General features: G+C 38.2%; 1 protein-coding gene across 11 annotated transcripts in view; it reads right to left on the bottom strand.

Moving 5' to 3' along the window:
- SNX25 (sorting nexin 25) overlaps positions 1 to 22,943 on the bottom strand; it is a 134,075-nt gene that overhangs the window by 88,483 nt on the left and 22,649 nt on the right. For all 11 annotated transcript variants that reach the window (XR_006216501.1, XR_006216502.1, XR_006216500.1 and 8 more), the window contains exons 2-3: positions 16,100 to 16,184; positions 4,582 to 4,798 (exon numbers count right to left, since the gene is read on the bottom strand). Coding sequence is in view for 3 of the 11 variants with exons in the window: in XM_042982981.1 (XP_042838915.1) it covers positions 4,582 to 4,798; positions 16,100 to 16,184 (302 nt within the window). In the remaining 8 variants the exon portion in view is untranslated. The remainder of the gene's footprint in view (positions 1 to 4,581; positions 4,799 to 16,099; positions 16,185 to 22,943) is intronic.

The following is a 22,943-nucleotide window of genomic DNA, read 5'->3' as shown; positions in this document are numbered from 1 at the left end:
TATAAGTTTCCTATGTACATTACTAAATCTTCCCACCTACACCAAGAAGCAGATACCATCATCACCATTTCATAGATGAGAATACTGAGGATCTGAGTGGTTATGTGAATAGTCTAAAGCCAGAGGTAATAAATAGTAGAAATAACTCCCTTATTCTGCCTGACTCTCAAGTCCAGACTCTTTATACTGCTCTATAATCAATGACTGCAAAGATGAAAGGGCGGGGGGGGGGGGGGGGAGATAAAGACAGAATACATTAATAAAAATTATTTTCCCCCTTAGCATGCCTGTGCTTGACTAGTAAACAAAACACAAAGACATTGTAAGAAGAATATGAAATTAAAGATGCTATTGATTAAACAGCATACGAAAAATCAGTTTTAGATTTTTCTGAAACATGCTGGAACCAGACAGATGGGACAAAGGAAGAAGCAGCAGAGGCAAGAATTAAATGTGATCTGGGTTTACAAAGCAACAGAATGTCGGCCTGGAAATAAATATGAGCTGACTGGAAAGCTGCCTCCACACAATTCCCTAACAGTCAACCAGTGTATTGTGTTGTTTTTATTAATGCAATTTATTATTCCCTTGTCTGACAGTGGCCAATTCAATTGGGTGCTTCCCAGGCTGCCAAAATCATTTTACAGCCAACAGATATCTGCACACCAATAGAGATTTCTAGGACGAGGGCACTGTTTACCTGGAGCAGGCAAGTGTAGACACAGCCATCAAACCTGGACACAATGTCTGCAAGTCTCACTGAGTGATTTGTAGAAGATAATGCACAATCAGATAGGAGTTCTCTGTGGTTCACTTCCAGGGCACAATCATCTACATGAAAAACACCCATAACCTACTGGCACTTTTTCAAATATCTATAATACTAGGATAGAGTGGATTTTTTTTTTTTCTTTAATAAAAATCATCAACTAGAGCTTCTGGGCACAGCCCAGATCTCAGCAAAATAAATCTGGTATAAGAAAACTAGAAGCCCAGGGAGAAGGCGTTTCTAAAATGGAATCAATTCTCTGTTTCTATTATTGCAATGCTTTACCCATAATATCTTAGTCACAAAATATATTAGTCACAAAATAGATTGGGTAGAATACATATATATATATATGTGTGTGTATATATATATATATGTATATATATATGTATATATATATGTATATATATGTGTGTATATATATACACATATATATATATATACATATATATATATAAACATAATATATTAGTCACAAAAGCAGTAATTTCAGAAGCTGGCAAACATCTCCATGAAAAATATGTGTTCATGTTCAAATTAGATAATCACAAAAATACTAAATTTCTCCAACCACTTGCTCTTCTCCCAAACTTAAATCTATCAGTCTTCCAACTGGAATAAACCATGGATTTAAAGTACTGTCTTCTACTGGACCATAATGTAAATACTTTAAAATGAGCTTCTGCGGAGTTCAAACAAGTCTTGGACAGTATCTGCCAGGCAGAACAAAGGAGCACTTTATACAACAGATACCACAGCAAACCAGCAGAAGCTCTAAGGGGTTGCTAAACACTCAAAAGGAGAGGCTGAAGCTTTTGAGATGCCAGGGATATAAGCCAAGAGTCCTCATTCTCTCATTTTCCCTATTTGTTCCCATACGCCCTTACTGGAAGCTGCTTTCTCTAGCAACAGCAGTTTGCCAAGGGTGGTCTGGGGACCCCTATGTGCAGTACAAAATGTCACTTGTCTTTTTCACTCCTGTTCTCAGAGGCATCGGGGAGCTTCTAGAGGCTACCTGATGCGGGCCGACATCACTCTACTGGCTAATGGGAAGTGTATTGTGTATTCATGCACTTTAAAAATTTCTTACTTTTAATATCTGATATGGTAAATATTGGTAGTCTAACGAGAGGGGAGGTGGTATTAGGTTTAACAAGTGGCTCCCCAAGGGCAAAAACACTCTGATTTGTAGTACTGGCCCATTGCACTGTGTAAATACTCCCACCATGGCCAATTACAAGCTAACAAGGTGATGCCATTGATCTCAAAGTAGGGAAGAGACGTGCACAGTCAGCTCTTGCAAACGCAGTACAACCTGGCTCCAGTTCCCCATGAGATAGGGCCCACATAAAGTGCTTTTAGGTTTTCAGTAACTTTTAAGAGTATAGAGGGGACCTGAGACCAAAAAAATCTGAGAACCACTGCTCTACAGTAATTTTTTCAAACCTAGGTTGTGAGCCACAAGGAATAAAATAAAATTTAGTTCGTCCCCAACACCATTAAAAAAAAAAAAAAGAAAGTTAACAAAAAGGTATCAGTTATCACAGGTAACAAAGGTACTGTTTTATGAAATTAGGTCACATTAGAAAATGTATTTCCTACTATGGGTCACAGGTTTTTAAAAACTGCAACACACTGAGGGCAGCAAGCTGGAAAGTAATAGGCATGAGATGGCTCTGTAAATGTTGATCTCATAAACCTGTGCCAGGTAGACTCTGGGAGAGAAAATGATTCCTAGAAAGAGGCAATATAGCCGGGAACAGAGAGCTGCTGCTGGACAATGACATTTACCAGCTGGGCCCCAATGAGCAACAGCACAGGGCAAAAGAGGGCTGCTCGCTGGTAAATTCACACAGCAGGGCTTCTTAGGAGAGAACAGCAGTTACCACCTGCCCAATAAGGATGCCAGTGCTTATTCATCCTCCTGTTTGTCTGTCAGATACCCTCCCTCTTCCCTGAAAGTAGAGATAGAATAATATCAGTGAGAACAGGCCGCATTAACTGTAAGGAGCGCCTCTCCTACTGAGTCCATATCCAAACAGGCAGAAGGCCACTCCTTTAAATAAGACGACCTTTACGTGCAAGTTAGAAATGCCGTAATTCAGCATTTTTGCACTCACTCAATAATGGGACATTCAGGGGCACCTGGGAATGGTGTTGGGAAAACTGGACAGTGACATGCAGAAGAATGAACCTGGACCACTTTCTTACACATACACGAAAATAAACTCAAAATAGGTGAAAGACCTAAATGTAACACAGGAAGCCATCAAAATCTTAGAGGAGAAAGCAGGCAATAACTTCTTTGACTTGGCCACAGCAACTTCTTACTCAGCATGTCTCCAGAGGCAAGGGAAACAAAAGCAAAAATGAACTATTGGGACCTCATCAAGATAAAAAGCTTCTACACAGTGAAGGAAACAACCATTAAAACTAAAAGGTAACCGACAGAATGGGAGAAGATATTTGCAAAGGACATATCGATAAAGGGTTAGTATCCGAAATCTATAAAGAACTTACCAAACCGAACACCCAAAAAAACAATCCAGTGAAGAAATGAGCAAAAAACATGAACAAACACTTTTCCAAAGAAGACATCCAGATGGCCAACAGACACATGAAAACATGCTCAACATCACTCATCATCAGGGAAATACAAATCAAAACCACAATGAGATACCACCTCATGCCGGTCAGAATGGCTAAAATTAACCACTCAGGAAACAATAGATATTGGCAAGGATGGGGAGAAAGAGGAACCCTTTTGCATTGCTGGTAGGAATGCAAACTGGTGCAGCCACTCTAGAAAACAGTGTGGAGGTTCCTCAAAACATTAAAAATAGAACTACCCTACAACCCAGCAATTGCACTACTAGGTATTTATCCAAAGGATACAAGAGTGCTGTTTCAAAGGGGCACATGCACTCCAATGTTCATAGCAGCACTATTGACCATAGCTAACGTATGGAAAGAACGCAAATGTCCATCAACTGATGAATGGATAATGAAGATGTGGTATATATATAAAACGGAATATTAGCAATCAAAAAGAGTGAAATCTTGCCATTTGCAACTACATGAATAGAACTAGAGGGTATTATGCTAAGCAAAATTAGAGAAAGACAAATATCATAGGACTTCACTCATAGGTGGAATTTAAGATACAAAACAGATGAACATAAGGAAAGGGAAGCAAAAATAATATAAAAACAGGGAGGGGGACAAACCATAGGAGATTCCTAAAGAGGGCTGGGCAAGGGGCATTAAGGAGGACACTCGCTGGGATGAGCACTGGGTGTTTATTTAGGGGATCACTCACTGGATTCTGCTCCTGAAATTATTGCACCATATGCTAAGTAACTTGGATGTAAATTTAAAAAAAAAAAGAAAATGTAAAAAAAAAAAAAAAAAAAAGGAATTAAACTAAAATAAGGAAGTTGGTATTTCAGAATAAAAGTAGTAGTAATAATAAATAGTCAATAAATAATAGTCAATTTTCAGGATACTATGATGAGACAGAGCTCTTAACACAGGACTCACAAAAAGAAACATGAATTCTAAACTTATCCAAAAAATTGTAAATTCACAGACACTTTTCACAGTATAGGTACTCCTAATACTAAAAAAAAAAAAAAACTCTCTATCAGCACACTATAATTATTACCCCTCAACATATGTACATTTCAAGCCAAGTGCCAACAAGAAGGCAGAAAATTCTAGAGTTTTATCTTGACTTTGACCCCTTTCTACAAAAGAAAAATATTTTAATGTGGAAAAAAAGTGGGGGAGGTTGTTCATATTCAAACAGTTACCTGGCATTTGCAGCTTTCAGGTCACAGAAATGAGCGAGTAAAGTTCTTACAACATCATTGCAGACGACTTTAACCACATCCACGTGGCTCAGTCTGTGGCGCAGTTGCCTGGCAATTTCCCAAAAGTCTTCCAAGAGCAGATGGTAAAGCTGCCCCTCATCTCTGCTGAGATTTCCATACCAGGACAGAATGTAATCTCTGTAACTGTAGTCAAACACTACCAGGAATAAACAGAGCAAGGAGTAAAACTTTAATGAAATACCAAGACAGCATTTCTACTGGAAGCTACTCTTTAACATTCACTGTTTAAAATATAAAGAGAGTAGATAACAAAACAAGAGAAGGCATAATCTTTCCTAAAATATTTCAAAATAAAAGAGATTCTCATCGAACTAAAATTCTAGGATTGTGGTGACCATCTGTCCTCAAAATTCATAGATGGCCCAATTTTTAAATATTCTACCTTGGAGCCAAACTATCTAAACTTGTCAAAACAACAGAGCATCTTACACAGTGGCAACACACTTATGGAGCATGCCAGTCATCAGTTTATTGCCTCTCTGCTCCAAATGCACCCTTTTTTGCCCTGCTTTAGGATACTGGAGATGGACCCCGTAAACATTTCTTCTTTGCCAACCCAGATCATGTCAAGATTTATCGGGAGAGGATGCTGGAGTGACTGTGGAGGAGGAAGGGGCTTCCTCTCCTGGTTCCCGTGTATTCCTCTCCGATTGCCCCTGCAGCGTGCTGCACGCAGCAGCATGTGGGACACCAGATGGCACTCACCCCACCCCACCCCCAGCAGATTCCAATGGCACTCAGAGGGCAGCTTCCCAGAGAATTGTGCTAGCACCCTGGGGGTGGCTTCCTGTCACCTGTGGTGTCTCCCCAAACCGCTCCACCACAGCCACAGCTGTGCCCTCTCCCGTCAAGCCCGGATCTCAGCTCCAGGGTGAACAAAGAACCCTCTTCCAATGTGTCCCTCCTTAACGTGCTCTGCTTGGCCCTAGGGGTAGTGATTGCTCCCATTATCTGCTCTTCTTGTATTCTTTGGAGTTCTCTTTATCTCTCAGTAGCTAAGTCCCTTTATAAGTTAATAAAACTTTATATTAAACTTTCTTGTTCATGTACTATGTGGTTTCTGTCTCTTAGTGAGACCCCAACTAACGCAGGAAGAATCCCCTAAGTCAAGTATCACGCCAGGCTCAGCATCTGTAGCTGACCACTTTCTTTGGAAGATTTCTAGTCTCTCTTTTCTTAATTCTGTACCAATTTTATGCCTTAGGAATAAAAAACCTGAGCTCTAGAGCAGTGCTATCCAACAGAAAAAGAAGAGTCACATAATGTAATTTTAAGTGCCTAGTAGCCACATTAAAAAGGGAAAAAGAGGAGTGCCTGGCTGTTTCAGTACGTTAAGTGTCTGACTACGGCTCAGGTCATGATCTCTCGGTTTGTGAGTTCGGGCCTCACGTTAGGCTCTGTGCTGACAGCTCACAGCCTGGAACCTTCTTTGGATTCTGTGTCTCTCCCTGTCTCTGTCCCTCCCATGCTCATGCTCTGTCTCTGTCTCTCAATAATAAACATTTTTTTAAAAATTAGTAAAAAAAAAAAAAGAGGGAAAAAGAAACAGTTAAATTTCAATAATATATTTCATCTAATATATCTAAAATATTAGGATTTCAATACATATTCAATACTATATATTGATGAAATTCTTTTCCATACTAAGTCTTCACAATCTGGTATATATTTTATACTTCTAGCACATCTTAATTTGGACTAGCCACATACTCCATTACCACTTCTGTACAGAAGTCACTGTACTGCTCAGGGCAGCTCAAGTCCATAGAGAAGGAAGATAAAGACTGAAAAATAAAAATGGTACTGGGCTTAAGTGGCAATTCCCCCAAGAGAAAAACACATACTCATGTTCCAGCTCAAGGACACCTGTACTATATTTTAAGCACTGCTTATTTCTCAAGGTTTTTTTTCTTTCCTTCTTCAAATACCACTTGATTTGGCTTAATTTTGATATGACCTTACGTCATCTCAGATAATAGTTCATCCTCTTGCTTTGCTTTGTCCCCAGGAATCCTATGGAGCAAAATGTAACTTGGGATCCTGATTTACTTCACAGCTGGCCTACAAAAGGCTAACCTATAATTCTCAAATACCTGTGCATTCTAGGATTTGTTGCTCATTTTACTCATCTTGGCCACTACACACCAATTTTAAATGCGCTTAGTGGGGGAAGGTGGGGGTCATATTTCCTAGAAAACTGAGTCACAAATGGAACCCCCAGCTCAGGATCAGTATTCATCCTGTGTGAGGATTCCAAATATAGGCAACAGCCCGCAAGTCAAAGAAAACACCATTCTTGTTTTAATATTCTGTGACAGTTTTTTTCTCAGAATATCAACTGTGAAAGTGTATCCAATCCTTTTCCACATTTCCAGAATGTCTGCATTATAGATTTATAATAATTTACAAAATAGCATCTTAAATCTCATAGGTCAAAAACACGTATAGAGCACCAAGAATTTTGTTCACAGACGCATAGGTACAAAGGTTTAGCTAAATTCTCCTAGTGATTCCACTGGCCTTAGTGATAAGATACTTAAGATAGCTAAGCCTTACAGCTGAGAACCATTACTTGCCAAAGACTAATGGGGGAGGCATGGGGGGGGGGGGAGACACTACCTCAATCGTTCATTTTTCATTAAATAAGTATTTAATTCTAGTATTATAAACTCCCAGTATGGAAGGTAGAATAGATACATATCCACTGGACACAAAAGATAAGGCAAAATAAACGCAAATCCAACAAATTAATCATCTCCTAAACATTTTGGCTATTTTCTGCTCACTTTCAGATATTAATTTCAACTAACGGCTGTTATGTGTTCTAGGGTGCCTGGGTGGCTCAGTCGGTTAAGCGTCCGACTCGTGATTTTGGCTCATGTCATGATCTCACGATTCAAGAGTTTGAGGCCCACATCAGGCTCTGCACTAACAGTGTGGAGCCTGCTTGGGATTCTCAGTCTCCCTCTCTGTCTGGCCCTCCCCACGCTCGCTCGCTCTCTCTCAAAAATAAACAAACTTTTTTTAAAAAATGGTTATGTTTTCTAGATTTTAAAAAAAGTAGTCATATCTCATTCCTAAATGGATTATTCCATTTAGGAGAAAACAGGAAAAGTTTCTGACCCAGATATTTAAGAAATTACAGCAAAAACAGGAATAGGTTAATCCTATAATCTTATTTATTGGCAACAAATAGATCATTGTTCCTACACACTAACTGAGCTAATCCTCTCAGGAAACTGAGACTCCAAGAAGTGAAATAACTTGCTCAAAGTCAAATAGGTGGCAAGTCAAACACTCTACTCAGCACACAATGGTTCCACATTAAGGTGAACTAAACAAGTCACAGGAGTGAAAGACATGAGAAATCTGAAACAGCTTCCTTGCCCAGTGGACATCCAGCTTGTTTAAAACATTATTTATATGAAAAAATACACAAATGGCTACACGTTTAAAAATTGCCCTAGAAGGCATTATTAGGACCAAACAGACTTGGAAGTCACAAGAAGTTGTTTCTTCTGTTCAACATAAGAAGGAACTGAATAAAAAACATTAAAGCTATTCAAGATTCACATTAGATAGTGAATATTCCATCAGAGGGAACTTTAAACAAGCCAGATAGCCAATGGACAAGGATGACACAAAAAAATTACTTCCTGAGATGGTGGGCTGAATTATGTAACCACCACAGGCCCTTGTCTACAAGTCCTTTAGATTCTTCTCCTGGACATCTCAATGCCAAGCTATCAGAACATGGTAAGAGCCACCTTGACAACAAAACACTGCTAAATTTGTTCATTTGCAACTCTTTCTCCCTTACTCTTTCATTAAACAAAGTTTTCAAGCCATAGAGTTTCTAACTAGTAGCAAATAAATCTACAACCAAAAACATTTGGGAAATAGAAGCACTTTTCCTTTCGTTAAAATTTGCTTTCAAATTATAGAAGGAAATTAAAAGCAATTTTAAGAGACTTGAGATCTTTAAAACAAGATCTTAGTATACTAAAGGATTTATGTGAATGGCATATTCATCTACATAATGTCCCATTACGTTTGTTAACCACATTGTACATGCTAACTAATACAGCTCTAGAATACTCTTCCAATAATACATTTTGGTTACAAATTGATAAAAATGAGTATTGGCAAAAATCTGAACTCAGTAACAGAACACATACCTGTCCCACTAACAAATCTCTATCAATCTCTATCAGTACCTCTTTAAGCTAAGTATTATAAAAATATAACAAATATAAAAAGTATGAAACAAGGGCACTTGGCTGGCTCAGTCAGTAAAGCCTATGTCTCTTGATCTCAGGGTCATAAGTTTGAGCCCCAAGTTGGGCAAAAAAAAGAAAAAGTATGAAACAAAGCCATGATTCTAAGTATCTATTACATAGCTACACTCATTTACACAAGTCCATATATGAACAAATTATTTTCAAATATGCTCTATGGGTCAATTTGAAGAGATACAGAAATTCATGATAAAATTATTTTATGGTCTTTATTAACAAATAAGCATAGGGGCGCCTGGGTAGCTCAGTTGAGTATCTGAGTCTTGATTTCGACTCAGGTCATGTATGATCCCAGGGTCATGGGATCAAGTTCCAGATTGAGCTCCACGCTGAGTGTAGACCTTGTTTAAGATTCTCTCTCTCCCTTTTCCTCTGCTTACACACTCACTCTCTCAAAAAATAAATTTTTTTAAAAGAAGTAAGTTTAAATAATATAACAAACCACAATGAGAAAGAACAACTTATCCTCACTGCCAAGCAAAGAGTCTTTCTTCTAAACACATAACACTAGCCAACAAAAATTTAAGTGCTATTATCAAATCTATGTTCTAGACTGCTCTCAAAGAAATAAGCAGGTAAAAAGGAATCACTGAAGATTACATAAAATGGAATAACATGATTGGAACTTTAGTTAGATTAATATAAAAGGAGGATTTAGGGTAACAAAGTAGGATAAATCTAGAAGCAAGTGTGACGTGGGGTTCGAACCCACATGAGAATATGACCTGAGCTGAAATCAAGAGTCGAGCATTTAACTGACTGAGCCACCCAGGCGCCCCTAGTTTACTGTTGTTTTTGACGACTGACAAATGCATCCATTTTACTCTCATGACCAACTTTATAGCAGCCTTTAGCTCTTCTTTTGGTAGATAATATAATGTTCAACTTCACTGAAAATCATTTTGCTTAAAACAAAGGAGAGGAAATTGTAAACATTAAGAATATAGTGAAGGGGCGCCTGGGTGGCTCAGTCGGTTAAGCGTCCAACTTTGGCTCAGGTCATGATCTTGCAGTTTCTGAGTTTGAGCCCCGCGTCAGGCTCTGTGCTGACAGCTCAGAACCTGAAGCCCGCTTCAGATTCTGTTCTTCTCCTCTCTCTGCCCCTCCCATGCTCAGGCTCTCTGTCTCTCAATAATAAACGTTTGGGGAGCCTGGGTGGCTCAGTCGGTTAAGTGTCCGACTTCAGCTCAGGTCATGATCCTGAGGTTTCTGAGTTCAGGACCCGCATCGGGCTCTGTGCTGACAGCTCAGAGCCTGGAGCCTGTTTCGGATTCTGTGTCTCCCTCTCTCTCTGCCCCTCCCCTGTTCACGCTGTGTCTGTCTCTGAAAAATGAATAAACCTTAAAAATAATAATAATAAATAAATGCTAAAAAAAAAAAAAAAGAAAAGAAAAAAAATTCTTGTACCAAAGTGTAATTAACTAAACCTCTTACCCAAAGGCTTTGGATAATATTGTTCTTTTGAAATAAATCATTGTTCAGAAAGTAGCCTGAGGATAATGTGGTTTTTGGGTTTTTTGGTTTCATTCTGTTTTGGTTTTTGTCAACTAGGCCTCAGCCCTGGTCTTTTCTGTTCCATAAGTATTCTGAAACAAATCGGTCCATGGTAGATAAATATGCCACGTTTAAGGACAGAGAAACTTTACAGTCTTAAAAAATTAAAGAGACACCCATGTTCACAGCAGCATATTCACTACAACAAAAAGCGGAAGCAACCCAGATGTCCACTGATGAATAGATAAAGAAAATGTGGTTACAGGAGGTGCCCGGCTGGCTCAGTCGGGACAGCAGGTGACTCCTGATCATGGGGTCATAAGTTCACATTGGGTGGACAGTTTACTGAAAAAGATGAAATCTTAAAAAAAAAAAACTATCTGGTTATAGACATAAAACGGAGTATCCGTCAACGTTAAAACAGGAAATTCTGACACATGCTACAACATGGACTGATCTTGAGAACATTATGTAAATACAGTAAATATGTAAAATAAAAATTTACTTAAAAAGAAGTAAATATGCTAAACACAAAAGGACAGATACTATTTGATTTCACTTATATGTGGTACCTAAAGTCAAATTCATGGACAAAGAAAGTAGAGTGCTGATTACCACGATCTGAGGGAATGGGGGAGTGGAAATTATTGAATAGGTATAGAGTTTCAGTCTTGCAAGATGAAAAGAGTTCGAAAAACTTTACACAGAAATGAAAATGTACTTAACACTACTGACCTATACACTTTAAAATGGTTAAGTTGGTAAATTTTACATTATGAATTTTACCACAATTAAAAGAAAAAAAGAGAGTTCCAATTCCAGTCGTGGAAGAAGCTTATATCAGACTAACCTTCCTATAGAAAACAACTGTGAACTCTAGAGAAAAAATATTAAAGAACTATTTAAAGGCACCAGAAAGCAAAGTCAGAGAAACTGAAGGGAAAAATCTACCAATAGAAGGGACTAGCGCTGGTATAAGTCATGTTTATGTAACTTTCCCCTGAAGCACTCAACAGTCCTAGAGACACAAAGCAGTTCAAACTTTTTTTTTTTTTTTAATGTTTATTTATTTTTGAGAGAGAAAGAGAGACAGCATGTGAGCAAGGGAGGGGCAGAGACAGGGAGACACCGAATCCAAAGCAGGCTCCAGGCTCCGAGCTGTCACCACAGAGCCCGACACAGGGCTCGAACTCACAAACTGCGAGATCATGACCTGAACTAAAGTCGGACACTTAACTGATTGAGCCACCCAATTGCCCCAAGGCAGTTCAAACTTAGAATGAACATCTGTTTTTCACTTTAATCTAAGATATCAGAAACAGAGTTAGGAACTGCCAAAGCAGCTGAAAATAAATGCAGGAAGCACAAACAAGGATGGAGCCACAAATTCTGGATTACAAACTCTCAAACCCATTGTTGATTATGTCCTACACATGTATGGAAGTATGACTGCAAAGAGACCAGTTCAAAGCAAGAGCTAGATGGCTGAAGTAGCTGAGCACATACTTGAACTGTTGTCCACCGCAGAGCTGGAATCCTGCCCTGCTAGAGATGTGACCATGGACTTGCCACTGAAACTGTGTAGGGAACATGAACTAGAAGGGTTAAGCCTAGGTCCCAGGACTGAGAAATTCACCATAGACTAAGGACAAAACCCAAAGAAACCTACCCTAAAAATATGTGTAAAACCAAGTATCCCCAAGGTGAACAGTTAAAAAATTAAGCTGCATACTAGAACAAAAACTGACACTCTTCAGAGGACAAAAACAGAAACTAGAATGTCTAGAAAGCAGCATCCACACTGTTCAAGACACAATCAAAAAGAAGACCTGAGAAGAAACATACAAACAAAAGTAACACACACTTAAGAGCAAAAATCAATCAATAGAAACCAACTCCAAGATGGCCTAGATTTTGGACTTCACACAAGGATACTTTAAAGCAGCTATATAAATATGCTCAAGGAATTACAGATAAAGATGGTCATAATAAGTGACAGATGGGGAAATCTCAGTAGAGAACCAAAAACTACACAAAAGAACCAAATAGAAATTCTAGACATGAGAAGTACAATATTTAAATAAAACATTTCACCGAATACCCTTAACGACAGACTAAAAATGTAAGAAAAACAGCCAATGAACTTGAAGACAGATGAACAAAAATTATCCTACCTAGAGGACAGAAAGAAAAAAGGATTGGTAAATTAGATGTCATCAAAATTAAAAACTTCTGCTCAAAGGCAACATTTAAAAAATAAAAGGCAAGTTACAAACTGGGAGAAAATATTCACTATATCTATATTTAACAAGAAATGTGAAACCAGAATAGATCTTTAAAAATCCTAACAAATAAATTATTGTAAGTTAAACAAATTTATTTAAAAAAAGATATGAACAGACATATCACAAGTAAAGATATGGAAATGACCAAAAATCACATGAAAGGATGCTCAACATCATTAGTCGCCACAGACATGCAACGTAAGGTCACAATAAGATTCTGTTTTACATTAATCAGAATAGTTAAAATAAAATGACAACAGTAAATGTTGGTGACAATGTAAAAAACAACCAGAACAATCATATATAGTGAGAGTCGAAATAAAGACATAACCACTTTAGAATATTATTTGGCAATTTCCCACAAAGTTAAACACACAACTACCCTTGGCCCAGCAATTCTACTCCTAGGAATTTGTCCAAGGCAAATGAAAAACATATGTCCACAAAAATACTTGATTTTAGCAACTTTATTCAATATGTTTCAAAAAATTAGAAACAACCCAAATGTCCAAAAAGAGAAAGGATAAATATATTGTGACACAGTCATATTAGTGTAATGGAATACTACACTCAGTAATAACAAAGAATGAACTGATATAAAAAAAAAAAAAGGGTAAATCTTAAAAATATGCTAAGAAATGGGGAGCCTGGGTGGCTCAGTTGGTTAAGCAGCCAACTTCGGCTCAGGTTATGATTTCACGGTTCGTGAGTTTGAGCCCCATGTCAGGCTCTCTGCTGACAGCTCAGAGTCTGGAGCCTGCTTCAGATTCTGTGTCTCCCTCTCTCTCTGCCCCTCCCCCATTTACACTCTGTTTCTCTTTCTCTCCAAAATGAATAAATGTCGAGGGGAAAAAAAAAAAAAAAACATGCTAAGAAAAGAAGCCAGGCATAAGAGACTACACCCTGTATGATTCCATACAAACTTCTTGAAGTTTAAGAATAGGCAAAACTAATCTACCATGATAGAAATTAGAACAGGGAAGTAGGTTTCATTAGAGAGGGACAAGAGGTAAACTTTCTATAATGATAGAAATGTTTAGGGCTCCTAGGTGGTTCAGGTGGTTTAGCATCCAACTCCTGATTTCGGCTCAGGTCGTGATCTCACATTTTGTGAGCCCGAGCCCCATGTCAGTCCTCTGCACTGGCAGCATGAAGCCTACTTGGGAATCTCTGTCTCCCTCTCTGTCTCTGCCCCTCCTTTGCTCGCATGAACACTCTCATGCTCTCTCAAAAATAAATAAACATTAAAAAAAAATTTTTTTAGTTTGCAAATGGTGCTGGTTACATGGTTATTCGAATTTATGAAAATTACTGTATTATATGTACACTTAAGATTTGTGCATTTCAAAGTATGTAAATTTTACTTCAATAAAAGCAGTTAAGAATTATTTTTAAACCATGATATTGAGATTATGAATATTAAAAATTATTGAATTTTAAATTTGGCTTTTATTAAAGTCATCATACTTGACTAATAGAAACATTTTACTTCTGCACAGCAAAGGAAACAATCAGCAACACTAAAATGCAACCAATGGAATGGGAGAAGATATTTGCAAACGACATATCAGATAAAGGGTTAGTATCCAAAATCTATAAAGAACTTACAAAACTCAACACCCAGAAAACAAATAATCCAGTGAAGAAATGGGCAAAAGACATGAATAGACACTTCTCCAAAGAAGACATCCGGATGGCCAACCGACACACAAAAAAATGCTCCACATCACTCATCATCAGGGAAATACAAATCAAAACCACAATGAGATGCCACCCCACACCTGTCAGAATGGCTAACATTAACAACTCAGGCAACAACAGATGTTGGCAAGGATGCGGAGAAAGAAGATCTCTTTTGCACTGCTGGTGGGTGCAGCCACTCTGGCAAACAATATGGAGGTTCATCAAAAAATTAAAAACAGAACTACCCTACGACCCAGCAATTGCACTACTAGGTATTTATCCAAGGGATACAGGTATGCTGTTTCGAAGGGGCACACACACCCCAGTGTTTATATCAGCACTATCAACAATAGCCAAGTATGGAAAGAGCCCAAATGTCCATCGATGGATGAATGGATAAAGAAGATGTGGTATACACACACACACACACACACACACACACACACACACACACACACACACACAATGGAGTATTACTCGGCAATCAAAAAGAATGAAATCTTGCCATTTGCAACTACGTGGATGGAACTAGAGGCTATCATGCTAAGCAAAATTAGTCGGAGAAAGACAAATATCATGTGACTTCCATATGAGGACTGTAAGACACAGAACAGATGAACACAAGGGAAGGGAAGCAAAATAATATAAAAACAGGGAGGGGGACAAAACATAAGAGACTCTTCAATATGGAGAACAAACAGAGGGTTACTGGAGGGGTTGTGGGAGTGGGGATGGGCTAAATGGGTAAGGGGCATTAAGGAATCTACCCCTGAAATCATTGTTGCACTATATGCTAACTAACTTGGATGTAAATTTAAAAAAAAAAGAAAGAAAGAAAAAGAAAGAAGTATTTTAAAAGTTTAGTCTCCGAAGTTCTAAAATTCTATGCATACACACAATTTCAGACTGTCTCTGTACTTACATAGCACTCATCTTCAAATTTTAATACAGTGATTTCTGTGAACTATGAAAGTAAACATACTTGCTTAAGTATGTATCACTTACTCGGTTTTCTCAACTTCATATCTAACACCATGTATTTGTTTGAAAAACTCAAGACTTTTTCTGTACTTACAAGTGAAACGGAGTTTTTAGAAATCTGATTTTAAAATTATTTGAACTTTAATTTGATCAAAATATATCTTCTCAATTTCAATATTTCTAATTACACCTACTTATTTCCACATCTACATGTAACAATGAACAATATTGTGCCCTCAGCAACCAGCCTTCAACCCTTTTCGATACCACTTTTACAGGCATGTCCTCCATTCTTTCCAAAGGCCGACCGCTACCCCTTAATTTGTTTCACTGGTTTGTCAATGAATGAGCCTGAGCACACTCATCCCAGCACACCTTCTCTAGGTTATATTGAAAGAAAATGTATTTCCTGATACCCGTTTTAGATAGCAGAGGACAGACCCTTGTTTCACATGGTGGAACTAGCTCCACGTGGCCAGTGAGCTTCATGACCTGGAAATCCTACTTAATAAATATTTAAATCCCATCCATTCAACTGAAATACAGATATATGATTCAGTCATCATAAAAACCCATGACGAAAAATTCCTAAGGCTACACACAGACAAGGATAAATTTGTTAGAGATTACAATTTTCCCTTTCAAACATAATGAATTGCTTTACATGACAATTATATACTCTCATTTAATCCTTACCTTCTTTTAGAGCTTTGTCCATATTGTGAGAAATCACTACCCTTCTAGACTGAACTGACTCATGTGAGTTTCCATATATAGGACTCTGAAATGTAAGAAAAAAGGAAGAAAAAAAAAGATACAGATTACTGAATGAATAAATCATATATAAAAATAAAACCAAAGTATAAAATACCATTTAAACAAGATATTTTGATATTAATAGATTAAGAAGTTCTTCTGGAAAAAGTAAATAAATGCTTGAGGTTAAGGTATTTTTAAAAAGAAAGGAAGGATTTTCCCTACCAGATATCAAAACAACATGATGCCAGAGGAGGAATAAACAAATCAACAGATCAGCAGAAGTACAAAAACAAATGCATCTACATATGAGAAGAACATAAGAAAATTTGAAATCAGTGAGGAAAACAGACTATTCAGTATATGTGCTGCCGAAGCGAGCACGAAAACAGACTATTCAATAAATGGCACTGGGATAAATGGATATTCACGTGTGGAGAAAGGTTAGAGTCTTACCTCATACTTTAAACATAAATAATCCCAAATTGATAACCAACAAAGTATTTTGTTAAACTAAAAATGTATTCAAAGGGAATAAGGGAGAAGCTGTTTATAATCCTGGGATGGAGAAGGCCTCCCTAAAATAAGACACAAAATTCAAAAGTTTTAAAGAAGAAAAAGAACTGACAAATACAACTACATAAACTAGACAACTCCTGTGTGACCAAAGACACTATAAAATATAAATGATAAGAGAAGGAGACAATATCTGCAACATATATCACAAAGGACTATTATTTAATATATACAGAGCTCCTAAGAAAAATAAAAGGATATCAAGCAATTAAAAGGGCAATCATAAAAGATAAAAAAATACCAATAAATATATGAAAAGAAATACATACGCAACCTCCTTTTAGTTAGAGAAACACAAATTAGAGCAATGAGATCTCAAACTGCCAAAGCGGGGGGAAAAGGTACCTACTCTCAAATATTGGCAAAGATACCTAAAAATACTCATTTTCATACATCATTGGGGGAAATGTCTACTTCTATGAGCTACAAATTCATTTAGCCAATTCTACTCCTAGAAATCCAACCAACGGATATTTTTGCGAATGTGCAAAAAAGTATGCAAAGAACTTCCTTGCTCTGTTGACTTTAAGGGCAAGAAATTAGAAAAAACCCATGGGGCACCTGGGTGGCTCCATCAGTTAGGTGTCCGACTTCGGCTCAGGTCATGATCTCATGGGTTCCTGGGTTTAAGCCCCACGTCAGGTTCTGTGCTGACAGCTCAGAGCCTGAAGCCTGCTTCGGATTCTGTGTCTCCCTCTCTCTTTCCCCCCACCCTCTTGCTCTCTGTCTCTCAAAAATGAATAAACGTTAAAAAAAATTTTTTTTTTAAATAAAAAGAAAAAACCCAAGTGTCTATCAATAGTCAGAGCTAAATTATGTTGCACCCATATTTGAGAATGTAACGCAGCCATTAAAAACAATGAACTGGCTTGAAGATTAACCTGGCCCCTTTTCAAGGATGATATGCAAATTTGCGAAGCATTCCATTAAAAAAAAAAAAAAAAAAAGAATGAATTAGGGATATATATACCTTCATGGAAAGTTTTCCGTGGTGGGAAATGTTTGGGAGTATATACACGAAACTATTAAAAGTAGTTTCTTCTAGGCAGGGGCATAAGTTTTTACTCCACTCCATTACTTCTTACTCCACATATGTCTGTGTAACAGTATGCTTTAGAATTTTTAATTGTACAAAGATACTACTTGGCACACAAAAAAAGGGGGTGGGATAATATAAAGAATTAAAATCCTACTATCTGGCTAGTAAGACTATTTACAGAATAAATTGTTTTAATTGGTCACACACCAAAGTGACTGAAAACATGTTATTATGCGATTGGGCCCACTTATTTGGTTTTGGAGGATAAATAGAAACTGAGTAATATTAACAAGATGGAGGATACTCCCCTGTGCATGGGAAATATTACACGTGCTTGACTAGCATTACCACATCACTACTGAGATCCAAATGGCTAATATGACTACCACGCTCAACCAACAAACAAGCATGAGGAAACAACTTTGTTCTCCAGGCAGGGCCACCCCACTACAACTGCATTCAACCCCACGGCCCTGGGCCACCCAACCTGGAGTGGAGAACTTCTAGTCCTTAGCTTAGTTCCATACTATCCATGGGTAGAGTGCCAAAGTGTCATCCATTTTCTTTGTTATTAAAAACAAAAAGCCATAGTTTTAAGATTCCTTAGTTGAAATACTTTTAAAAGCCTTAAGATGAAAGTGTTGCACTCATGAAAGAAAAGAATCCCTTTATGCTACAAATTAGCGTAACATTCCACACTCTCCCAAGGAGTTACCAAAAAAAAAAAAAAACCAACAAAACAAAAACCTTACTCATTACCTACAGACAAAGTCATTAGTGAATAAAGTACACTCTCAACCACTTAAAACTATTTTTTAGTCTCTCAGCTTGCTATAAAATTTAATGTAAGTATATTCTGTTGTAACTTTTACATTTAGTCTGTGAGAAAAATTGAGTAAACGAGGAATTTTAAAATTCTAGCAATTTTTTTTAAGTTTATTTTGAGAAAGTGCACGTGCACCCACACGAGGGTGGGGGGAGTCGGAAGGGTGGGGAAGGGGCAAAGAGAATCTGAAGCAGGCTCTGCACCACCAGCACAGAGCCTGAAGCGGGGCTCAAACCCACGAACTGTGAGATCATGACCTGAGCCAAAACCAAGAGTCGGATGCTTAACCGACTGAGCCACCCAGGCGCCCCAAATTCTAGGCATTCCTAAAATACCAGACAGATATTTTCACACTTACCCATTTTTTAGACAGTTGTTTTGAACTAACACTTTTAGAGTGCTATTCTAATGAGTAATTCTAATCATAATTTCTCAAGTTTTTGGGTTCCCAAATCTAGATATGGTAGTTTTAGTACATAATACTAGTTGGATGAGAAATTACAACCAAACAACACTTATTTGAGATGGTCCCAATTTGGGGTTCTTGAAATGGAAACTGCCTATCAGGGCTGGGAGAGAAGCAGTTGTGAATGTGACGGACAGACAGCACATGGATACGTAAGCATATTCTGTGCTTATTGTGTCTTTCTTCACAAATTCCTCCAAAACTTAATGTTTTCATTCTTACCTTTTACTGTTTTCTGTTTTCCTAGTTGTGGCTCTACTACTTCTTGCCATCTGTCTACAAACTTCTTTTCTCTCTCTGCTTCATACTTAGATGTGATACATATATAAACATGTCTGTCACTACTGACTGTATCTAAGTCCTTTACGCTCTTTAATCTAAAAAGCTTATGAGAGTAATGTTCTCTATTTTGGCTCTTTAAGTAAAAGCTCTATTATTTTTTCTGTGCGTTTTTCCAATCTGGGGTTGTGGATTTCCCCACACGCTATCCCCCAAGGTCACTGGCCCTCACCCGAAAGAAAAAAGTTCATCATCCCTATCCCATCCCTAACAGCCTGATGGAGAATCACTAAGTAACAGGAACAGGAAGATTATTTAAAAAAAAAAAAAAAAAAAAAAATCATGCACTCAAAATAACTAGGAAACCATGCGTGAAAATTCCTTTTTTAAGGATTTAGTATTTACGGAGCCAGAATCTCATGTCTAAATGACTACACAGAGTATAAGTTAGTCACTACCACACATAGTCTATTGCTTTTAGATCACAAAGATGGAATTTACTAATCTTTACCCCAGGGTGGAGAAAGAAAAGGAAGGAAAAGAAAGGAGGGAAAGGGAAGAATGGAGAGGAAGGGGAGAAAGCTAGCTAGCTGCAACAAATGCAAAATTTGAATAAATTCCTGTGGCTCAGGGCAGTTGAGCCAAAATTGTCTTCATTTTCCTTCTATTTATAGGGTTGAAAAAAGAAACTCCACATGGCAGAGACTTCCCCCAAAGACTCGTCCTTTAAGGCAAATGCTAACTTGCCCTATTCGCACTGGCACAGGCCTCATTTCTCAAAGAAAGCCCACCTCTTCCCGACAATCTCTTTCCTAAAATGCCAGTATTAGGAAAGAGGAAATAAAAATGTCTGTACTTCGCCCACTGTAACAAAGAATAAGTGATAGAAATTTTCAGGAAGATTTCAAGTCCAGAAATTAGGACTTTGAATGTCGTCCGACTACTCGGCTGTCACTAAAGTTTTTAGTATCCGTATCACACTGTTAACTCACAAAAGCTTTTGGCTAACTAGTACCACTGTCAGGTAAAAAATACACCTCATTTTTTATTTAATTAAAACAAGTGAATTCTGTCTTCATTTTAAGATTTAAAGCTAGCTGAAAACTAACTTGAAATCATTTTTAATCACTCGGTGAGTTCTCTGGAGAGAAAATGACGTCTCGACACAGAACTGCTGATTTTAAAAATGCTTTCCAAAGACAGAGCAAAACCGGAAAGCTTTTCTCTAATATATGTAACTAAATCCTCCAGCATCAAGGAGCAGATACCATATCAATAAACCCTTTGCTGAATATGTATCGGCTTTCTATTCACTCCTGAAATATCAGGTTTTAGTCTATAGCCAAAATATACTCAAACTGTCTTCGTGTCAGAGCTAAAGACACCCTCTTCTGAGGAACCAACATCCAGAGAAAACCCATGCAGAGAAACCTGGGTACTCTGACATCATTAGCAACTAAACAACCAGGAACCACCTGGAATTCAGCCAAGACATGTACCTCATTGTCCACTGTTTATAAGCAGGACATTGCTTACTGTGCTGCTTCCTGTGGGGGCACAGATGGGGCCAGGACAGCCAGCCCATGACTTGGAACTGCTTTCATGCCCATTACCTGGGCTCCTTAAATAAACAAATGTCACCCTCCTTCAGTATATGCTTATACGGTGAAAACAAAAATTTTTGTAATGTATTTTGGTCTGTTTTCAGAAGAAAAACAGTTGCACAGAGTTGAAAGACTGATGGGTGTAATTTCTTATAAGGTACTGAAACCGTGATTTATCTTAGGAAAACAAACACAAAGCCCTGATCATCACCATTAACCACATGGAGCCGTCACATGGCTGAGTCTTTCCAAGTATTCTCAGCATCTGACAAGTACTGGGATCCCGTGACTAATATTCTCATTCTCAAACTATGTTATTCTCAAAACCTTAGCTCCTTTCAAGCCAATCATATTCTGCCTCAGCCTCAGAAAATAATTTCTCCAAAAACCAAAGAAATCCAAGAATCACACAGAACCTTCCTCCGAAGATAAGGGACTAAGAAACCTGAAAGGCTATCTCAGGAAGATAGGAAAGGACTGAAATAATTGAAAATTCGTCTCATTTGACTAAGACACTGACAGAAGATTGTGACACGAGTAATAAACGTCATGGCCCAACACGGAAGCTGAGGAGCCACGTTACAGAGCTATGAGGGCAGCGCAGAGTAGAAAGAACACGGGCTCTCAAGTCCAACAGTGCTTTTTACTAATGGCAGATCCTTGACCCAGCCAATTCCCTCTCTAGCTTAAGAGGGCTTATAATACCTCAAAGGATTAAATAACTAACATCAGGGGTCCCAAAATGAAAAAACACAGCAGGAGCCTGGTAAGGAATATAAGTGAGTTAAGGGGGTGGCCATAGCTGTACCTGCTAGATGTTCCAACTCTCTTCTGCAAAAAACGGAAATCAAAAATTTCAGATGTTGTCTACAAGTAATTCAATTTCATTCCCAACACTGTGGGCTTACGCTGTCTGGGCCAAACCATGTGCCACATTCAAACCACGGCCCTCTACTGTGTCACTGCTGGCGCACAGAACGCGTTTATTAGCAGAGTGCCTGGCACCTACTAGCAAATAGAGCCATGATCACTGATAAAACTCAAAATGTTACCAACTTTCTTTTTTTCTTTTTTTTTTAATTTTTTTTTTTTCAACGTTTTTTATTTATTTTTGGGACAGAGAGAGACAGAGCATGAACGGGGGAGGGTCAGAGAGAGAGGGAGACACAGAATCGGAAACAGGCTCCAGGCTCCGAGCCATCAGCCCAGAGCCTGACGCGGGGCTCGAACTCACGGACCGCAAGATCGTGACCTGGCTGAAGTCGGACGCTTAACCGACTGCGCCACCCAGGTGCCCCATGCGCCACCCAGGCGCCCCAAAATGTTACCAACTTTCAACACATTTGAGGCTAATCGGTGGGCTAGTTGGATGGCTGGCTGGTTGGTTTTCTGAAAGGAAAGAAATGCTGGAAACAAATGCGAAAAAGAAGGGCTGAAAAGTTAAGTAACCAGAAAACAAGAGCCGAGATAATAAAACATATTGTTCTTGAAATATTTTTGCCTTTGAAGCTACACTTTAGAGGGAGTAAAGTGTACATTTCCTGGAGATGTTCTACAGTGTATGTGCCTTTACACTCTATTGCTGGTGAAGTATTTGAATGTTCAAACAAAACCCGGTTTGATCAGAAGCCAGTTTCCTGGATTGTGCTTTACAATGTTTAATCACGAACTAAAAAAGGTCTTGTTCTCTTTACTGATAAAAGAAAATTGTCAAACACATTGTCACATACTGAGAGGTTATCAACTGGGGAGATTGTACTGATAGAAAGTAGTGGTATTTGCGTCTATTGTCCCCTCTTAACCAAGTACAATTTGGGGGCACCTGGGTGACTCAGTCAGTTGAGCATCCAACTCCTGGTTTTGGCTCAGGTCATGATCTCACGATTTGTTGAGTTTGAGCTCAGCACGGAGCCTGCCTGGGATTCTCCTCTTTATCTCTCTCACTGCCCCTCCTCTGCTCTGTCTCTCAAAATAAACTTAAAAAAAAAAAAAAA

This window comes from Panthera tigris, chromosome B1 (genome assembly GCF_018350195.1).
Source record: "Panthera tigris isolate Pti1 chromosome B1, P.tigris_Pti1_mat1.1, whole genome shotgun sequence".
Lineage (NCBI taxonomy): Eukaryota > Metazoa > Chordata > Mammalia > Carnivora > Felidae > Panthera > Panthera tigris.
This window is presented reverse-complemented; position numbering and strand designations above follow the sequence as displayed.